We start from the raw sequence: 7,500 nt of genomic DNA, 5'->3' as shown, positions 1-7,500 counted from the left end.
TCAGCTTAATTGTCAAAACAGAAGGCAAGGGTGTGATGAAATGAAGTGAAATAAGGAGAAAAAATGAGCGTAGGACGTACCGCTTGACACCTAGGGAGACTTCTAATGCACGTTGATGCGCCTCTGGTGATCGTGTACGGATAACGATGAAAAGCGTCTCTGGATCCTACAGCGCAGTTGTCAGTCAAACTGCGCCTATGGATGAAAACAAAATACGAAAAAAAAGCTAGATCTCGGACTGACTTCGAGGAGGCCCACAGCTCGCGCAATGTGATCATCGATACTGGTATTCTTCCCCACGATAATTTCATTCGGGTTTTCCTAAAAAAAAATTCTCATCAGCACTGAACCCCGAGTGTCATTGTACAAGACATAAAACTCACAGGCTCGAAATCTTCTTCGCTTATAACCCTCTCAGGGACGGGCGGAGAGTCCTTGGAAGGTAACGGAGGGGAGGGTGCGGATGCTGATTTGGATAACTTTGAAGATAATGTGGTGCTCCGATCTTCACCTGCGTCTAAAAGGCATAACAAACTGCATGGACATTGGCTTGGGAGGAAAACGGTTTACAATTCTAACGGGGGAAGAGATACGTACCTAGCTACGAGCAAAGTCTCAAGTCCTCGAAGGTCCTTGATTTCATTAGGAAAACGATCGATATTGTAGTGCAATATCTGTATTTTTGCGGGCTCCTTCTTATCCGCTTCTCTTGCTCTAAAGAGAAAAAGTAAAAAGGTCAGCAACCAGCCTCCCTCCCAGAAATATGGATGGGGTAGATCTCTGGGTATACAGCTTACAGGCATATTTCAACAGGTGGATCGGGCTTGCGGTCCATTGTGCAGATATAGTCTCTGCCGTATATCTCGCGGCGCCATCGATACTTGTTGCTACAAAGGCGAACGTTTTCCCCGATCAGTGATGCTTGTACATGCATTGATTGGGATATATTCAGTAACGTACCCCTCGAAGATGAATGACCATTCCTTTTTTTGGGTCAGCACGGGACTCGTCGTCGTATATGGTCAGAGGCCTTACAAAGTTACTGTCCCTGGGAGTCAGCTCGGACACTTGCAGCAAACTGTGGTTTCTGGCTAGGTAAAACCACACTCGACTCACATCTTTCCTGTGAAATCAAAAGGGATATCTTCATCTGGCCCGTGTAGTTGCAGCCGTCTCTTTTTGGCTTTCTCTATAGTGTACCCTGCAGAAGCAAGTCTGGCTCCTGACAAGACATCTGTATAGTACTCTGATATGGGCTTTGTAGCGGGCAAAGTGTAATGGAGGTACATACCGTAGATGGCAGAAGAATAGCTCTCATCGTGTCTCGTCTCCTTTACACGGGCGTACCGCGGCTCTTCGTAGCCTGTTGCTGGGCCCATTGACTCCACGAGTTGGAGGACGGCAGGGTCTGTGCTGGAGGCGTGTATGGTGAGCGTGTAGCATGACTTGTCTCTGAGCGACATGGCTGTGTGGAGTAGAGATGCCGATGTATCGCTGTCGATGACATGCACAGCAGCAGAGAACGAAGGCTGTGGGTTTAATAAATATTTGGTTACGCATTACGTAGTGGCGGGCGCCGCATGACCGGCGGGGAACGCAAACAACGCAACTCAAGCAGGCTGGTCAGATCTCGCTATAATCTATTCTCCGTTCCCCCCCCCCCCCCCCCCCCACGATGCCCGACCCGCCCCCCTCGCGCATACAGTCCCTCGCAAACGCGCTCCGCATCCCGTCGTGGTTCACTCCTTCGCTCACAGACCGCAGGCAGTGGAAAAACTTTGCACGATGTATCCTCGCAACCTTTGCTACTCTCGTCTTGATGGTATGCCAGAACTGCAAGTCTTCTCTTCGCAAGCATACCAGCACCATATAGCTCACAGCCCTTCTGCAGCCCTCGATAAGCTCGGCTCCGCTGCCTTTTTCGCCCCGCTCGTCTCGCAAATGTTACCGCCTTATATGGCCCTCAGTATCTACATCTTTGCATTGCTAACGCTCGTCGTCGGTCTTTGCTTCGGATGGGCATGGGGTGTCGCAGCCATGGCTGCGGCCCTCAGGGCAAGGAGCCAGTCGCTGTACCAGTCACAGTTACAGACAGAGAGTTCTGGGTGAGTGGGCTGGTTGTCTTGGCAGCCATGCAGGTGTACTAAGTATTCTCAGTTACGACTCATCAGTCAGTACAGCACTGCAATGTATGTAACCAGCACCCTTAACGCTGCCGCTAACAGTCTTCCAGTCCAAGCCTCCATCTTTCGTGCAGCTTTTCTCGATCCCCGTTCGTCAGCCGTTTACGGTGTCTTCTTGTTTTTCGGGGCGTATGGCCTTGGCTTTCTGCGGGCGACAAATCCGAAACTGTAAGCTGTTTCATTGTTGGTATAACATTGATGCATAGCTGACAGCCACTAGAACGCTCGGTTGTATCTTTGGAACTATCATCATCGACTGTAAGCAAACAACCATACCCCTACTCACCGTTGCTGACTTTTACTAGTGATGTGCACAATCGGTCCTTTATTTCCCGTCGCTCAATATACCCTTGCTGTAAGCTTTCAAAAGCAGCCGTTGCGAGTTACATCTAATATTGTCTGCAGAAACAACTCCTCATCCCCGCGGCATGCTACATCGCCATCGCCCTGGCCTCCATCATCTTCATCTTCCCCCAAACACTCAACCACATCGTCCTCGACTCTCTCGACAAAACCATACTCACCCCCGCCATCTCCCTCCTCACCCTTCTTGAACAAGTCCTTGAGACTTCGCCTTCTGATACGGAAGCATGGGGTAAAGTGGCGGAAAAGGGGTATGAGACGAGGGAGCAGCTTGTGGGTGCTGTGGCAGCGTTGGAAGGTCAAACGGGAATGCTGCAACTAGAAATTACGAGGGGACAGATTGGCCCAAAGGATTTGGAAAAGATGTTTGCAAAGCTCAAGGTTTTGTGCGGTACCCTTTATGGCGTGACGAGCTTTGCCGTAAATCCCTCTCATCGTATTTCTGACCTTTTTTTTTTCCCTCGCGCTGACCCTTTTGACGATAGATCATCGTGGACGAACAAAACTTGAATCAAAGAGACATGCAAGAAAACGCCATGCCTCACCCCACTGTAGGCGCCCAAAAACACTGGGAACGTCTGGAAAAACACAACCACCCTTCCCGATCACTCGACGCCCTTGTGCCCATCCTCAACGAATCTTCCGCCGACCTCCGTCAAGCGTCTGTGAAAGCACTCAAAGACATCAGTCAATGGCTCACGCTCGTCAACCATACCCGATGGAAAAAAGTGCCGGCCGACGCCCCGCCCATATCACAGAGAGAAGAAAACCTGGAAAACGTCAAGCGGGCATTGAAAGAGTTTAGAGCATCTAAACAATTTGCGGTGTTGGAACCTTATCGACAGTTCTTTGATCCTATCACTGGAGAGATCAAGCCAGAAGCTCTCGAATCATACCGATACGTAACGAGGGACCTCTTCCGCGCTTACGTCCTCACATCCAACCTCACCAACTTTGCCCTCTCCCTCATCTCCTTCCTCTCTCTCACCTTGGAAATCGAAAGAGCCAACCCAAAGGCAAAGATCCAGCTGCCAAACAAGTTTGCGAAAATGCTGATCAAGAATGCGAATGATAAGAATGGGGGAGGGAATCCTTTGGATATGGGGTTGAAGGATACGGATGGGATTGATGAAGCTTCGGGAAGGACGAGTGAGGCGACGGAGGATGATGTGGATGATGATGATAATGACGATGCGAGTGAGACAAGTTTGGCCGTGAAGAAGAAGGAAAAGAAGGAGAAGAAGAAGAGGGTGTATGGTATGTCCCTCTCTTTACTCCCATCTCGATTTTTTTCTTGCCCCTCCGCATTCACGCGCTAACCAAATTATCTCCTCCTTCTCCTCATCATCATTATCATCACAGCCAAAGACCCCGATGCAGGTGATCCCCGAAACGCTCTTCAACGCCTTGGCCGACACATCTACTCGCTCTGGAAGGGCCTTACAGGCCATTCGGGTATATTCGCACTCAAATATGCTCTGGTGTCTGTTGCATTGTTCGTCCCTGCAGTCTGTGAGAACTCTGCCCAGTTTTTCTATGAGAACAGGTATGTTAAAAAGAATCGTTTATATTCAAGAACCCGAATGGGAGAAAAAAAAAAAAAGAGGACGAGGCTAACGGGAAGCGGATTGAAAAAAAGAGGATTATGGGCTTTGATCATGGCACAGACCGGGATGGGTGTGTTTACAGGTGAACAAATCACGTCTTTCTTCGTTCGAATGGTGAGGCCTTCATCTTAAGCTGTTTTCTCTCTCTTGTCTCCAAAACACGATATCTTACCATGAGAGTCTTTTTTTAGGGCGGAACGGCGGCAGGTTTAGTGATAGGTATGCTCGCATGGTACATCGGTTCAGGCAACGGTAACGGGAACCCATACGGTATAACCGCTGCTACAGTAAGTCCTACTCTTTCCCCCTGGGCAGCGCTGACTAAAACCAAACCTGTTATTGTCCAATCTAGCTCGTTCTTATTGCACCATGCTTGTTCATCCGAATCGCAGTACCGATGGATAAAGCCGTCTTTTTCCTCATGACCAATGTCACCATCATGGTATGTTTTCTTATCCCTCTTCTTCCCCTCACACGCTCGCGCACACAACATTCATTCCACCAAAAAAAAAAGAAAAATAGACAATGTACTAGATGCTGATGGTCTGAGATGACAGTTTGTGGTGGGATACTCTTGGGTGGATGACCATATTGTGCAGACTGCGAACCAAGGACACGGTGCAGGTCTCGCAGGTCGACGCGCGCTTCTAGTCATCATCGGTAAGCCGACCCCATTCCTCCGTCCCCTTCCCCGCTTCCACTTCCCCTTCCCCTTCCACTTCCCAATCCACGCAGCCCATCTGTCACGTATCAACTCTTCCTGAACAAACTAACCAACCAACCATTGTTCCTTTTTTTTTTGCAGGTTTCACAGCCGCATTCATCATGATGATCTTCCCCCGACCCAACTCTGCCCGAGCCCTCTTCCGCCGCCGTCTCGCCAAGAACATGTCGGATATCGGCGATCTCTACGGGAAAGTGGTGACGAATATAGAGAACGAAGTGGATGCTGCCGAATGGGGGAAAGAGGGGACTAGCACGCACAAACATATTAAAGGAGAGGTGGAGGGCGATGATGTGGAGAAGAGGAGGGCGCAGTATAGGGGGGTTTTCTTAAAGGTCATGGTCAGTTTCTTCTCTTCCCTTTTTCTGATGAAAGGGAGGGATGAGGATGGTGAGAGTTCAAGGTTGCTGATGAGGTGGTTGAAAATAGGGAAGGATGATGGGTATGAAGCCCCATTTATACTATGCTTCGTAAGTTCTCTCACCCAACCATCGACTTTTTTTTCTTCTCTTTGAAAATCCATGCTAAAAATCCGTTTTTCAAACCTTTTCCACAGCGCCGAACTCGGTCTCAAGTACGTCAAAACTCTACCGCTCTTTTTTATATATACCACACTCACTTTGACCACTTTACTTGAAAAAAAACAGAGGACCATGGCCTAAAAAGAAATACGCAAGGTTATACCGCACCCAAGGGCAGGTGCTCGCTACACTGGCCCTGTTAGCTGGGGCATACTCCCGTATGTCCCTTCTCACTTGTAAGCGGCTCGCCACAAAAAGCGACCTCATGCATCCCGCTTTCGTAAGTCCCAAAGTCGGCTTTCTCGGCTTCTTGTTTCCCACCGCCTTTTTTGGTCCCAACTTGCATGGCGCTGACCATTTTTAATCAAAATAAATAAATACACGGACGATGTGTTTATAGATTGCCGACTGCCTCTTGCTCTTCTCCACACTCCAACAATCGCTCCGAAACGGCCAACCTTTACCGGCCATGTTACCCATCTTTGAACGTCTCTCGATACATTCAAAACATGGGAATCTCAGTCGATTCGCCCAAGCCGCCAGCCAACAAGTTGATCGAGCAGAGGAGGGGAGTGAAAGGGGGGTTGGGGGGGAGGAGAAGAGGTCGTTGTTGCGAGAGCAGAGGGGCGGTGATAACATGATGGGTGGTGGTGAGAAGATGGAGAATGGAGAAAGGGAGGATGGGGATGTCCAGGAAGATAAAGATGAGATGCCGAGGGATGCAGATGGGAATGTGGATCAAACAGAGTTGGTAAGAAGGAATGCCGAAAAAGTGATGAAGGGTATGATAAACTGGGACAGCTGGCACGCAAGTCTTTTTTTTTTTTTTTTTTTTATCCTCGTCATTGAGCGTAGTGCTGACACTAATAAAAAAGGATGAACAATTCGCATTGTTTGCAACTGCCAACACCGCCTTGGTGCACATTGTGATCGGGCTCAACGATATGTACAGAGTCGTGAGGGATTTGGTCGGGGAAAAGGATTTGCATGGGTTGGATCGTGCGTCAGAGAGGTGGGCGACGGGAGCGTACGACGTTTAGCAGAGGAGTCTCGATTTAATGTGTCGGTATCATAGTCGGTCGAATCAAGTCGGATCATATATTAGCATCATTTGTAACACTTGGTATTTCTGCCTCTAGACTATTGACCAGCTTTGGAAAATCCGTTTGGTAGGCCAATTATCTATCGTGCATCACAACTTCTAACCGCCTTTTCCAAACCACCTAAAAACTAAGCGACAGTGTACATGGGGAAGTAATCAAATTTCCCATGCGGCACCGGCTCGCCGGCCCTTGGCACCCACTTCTTACTAATCAGAGCCGGCGGGGGAACGGGGGGCAACCCTTCCCCTTGGCCAGTCGTGAGACCTCCACCCAGATACGCCTTGCCTTGAGGCAGCTTTTGCAAAACGTCTGCCAGGGCGGGCACCTTGGTTGCAGGGACGACTTGCTGGGCGTCCGAAGGTGGGGATTGGGGGGCGATACCCGACGATTCCCACTTGGTCTCGACGGCTGTTTCGGGGGAAGGGAGGGAAGCGAGGGCGGGGGAGGAGAGGAGGAGGGTGGAGAGGTGGGACTGGGTGATGACCGAGGTCTGGGGGTAAGCGCGGCGAGCGTCACGCTTCCAGTACTACGAGTACGACAAGGGGTTAGCATAGGAAGTCGTGTTTACTTGTCACAAGGATCCCGTTCGCGAGACCGACGCACAGGGTTGAAGGCAGGGTCGCTGGCCTTGGTGGCAGGTGTCGCGTATGTCTCTGGTCGAGAAGCGGGTTGGGGGTACCGGTTTTCGGTAGGGATGGGAAGACCAGACGAGATTTCGGGGTTTACTATGCTGTCTCAGTACGAACTCCACAGTGCGACCTCACGGTGGGACCAAGACACCCACCGACGACAGAGTCCCCTGTTTACGACGCAACACATCTCGGTTAGTATGCTTCCCGTCGCCTGCGCTGGCATGCTACGCACTAAACTTTTTCCAGAAGCCCTGCGAGACGATGAGCACGGAATGGCAGCGGACGCGCGACTCACGGTGGGGGCGACGTGGTACTTTGTGTGGTCTGCGGACATGGGCTTTGGCTTGGCCGCATTTCTGAGGAGGGC

The 7,500-nt window shown here is 50.2% G+C and overlaps 3 protein-coding genes across 3 annotated transcripts in view; 1 reads left to right on the top strand and 2 right to left on the bottom strand.

Annotated features, from left to right (window-relative positions):
• The window catches only part of CNBM1370 (hypothetical protein), a gene marked incomplete at both ends in the record, with an annotated part of 2,178 nt that extends 715 nt beyond the window's left edge, over positions 1 to 1,463 (bottom strand). The window contains 8 exons of the mRNA XM_766998.1: positions 20 to 82; positions 346 to 534; positions 598 to 714; positions 798 to 887; positions 961 to 983; positions 1,036 to 1,042; positions 1,117 to 1,234; positions 1,292 to 1,463. Of these exons, the coding sequence (XP_772091.1) occupies positions 20 to 82; positions 346 to 534; positions 598 to 714; positions 798 to 887; positions 961 to 983; positions 1,036 to 1,042; positions 1,117 to 1,234; positions 1,292 to 1,463 (779 nt within the window). The remainder of the gene's footprint in view (positions 1 to 19; positions 83 to 345; positions 535 to 597; positions 715 to 797; positions 888 to 960; positions 984 to 1,035; positions 1,043 to 1,116; positions 1,235 to 1,291) is intronic.
• A 212-nt stretch (positions 1,464 to 1,675) lies between these two features.
• On the top strand, positions 1,676 to 6,438 carry CNBM1360 (hypothetical protein; the record flags this gene model as incomplete). Its single annotated transcript, XM_766997.1, has 18 exons — positions 1,676 to 1,822; positions 1,903 to 2,105; positions 2,158 to 2,189; positions 2,234 to 2,351; positions 2,404 to 2,441; positions 2,489 to 2,538; positions 2,589 to 2,932; positions 3,064 to 3,803; positions 3,909 to 4,267; positions 4,345 to 4,440; positions 4,506 to 4,595; positions 4,711 to 4,813; positions 4,959 to 5,218; positions 5,307 to 5,347; positions 5,434 to 5,451; positions 5,525 to 5,678; positions 5,799 to 6,206; positions 6,274 to 6,438. 18 exons carry the CDS (start codon positions 1,676 to 1,678, stop codon positions 6,436 to 6,438), a joined length of 3,366 nt encoding a protein of 1,121 aa, XP_772090.1.
• Positions 6,439 to 6,628: 190 nt separating this feature from the next.
• On the bottom strand, positions 6,629 to 7,467 carry CNBM1350 (hypothetical protein; the record flags this gene model as incomplete). Its single annotated transcript, XM_766996.1, has 5 exons — positions 6,629 to 7,027; positions 7,105 to 7,226; positions 7,286 to 7,300; positions 7,366 to 7,384; positions 7,429 to 7,467. 5 exons carry the CDS (start codon positions 7,465 to 7,467, stop codon positions 6,629 to 6,631), a joined length of 594 nt encoding a protein of 197 aa, XP_772089.1.
• Positions 7,468 to 7,500: the final 33 nt, after the last annotated feature.

The sequence above is a fragment of the Cryptococcus neoformans genome, chromosome 13 (genome assembly GCF_000149385.1).
Source record: "Cryptococcus neoformans var. neoformans B-3501A chromosome 13, whole genome shotgun sequence".
NCBI classification, from domain to species: domain Eukaryota; kingdom Fungi; phylum Basidiomycota; class Tremellomycetes; order Tremellales; family Cryptococcaceae; genus Cryptococcus; species Cryptococcus deneoformans.
This window is presented reverse-complemented; position numbering and strand designations above follow the sequence as displayed.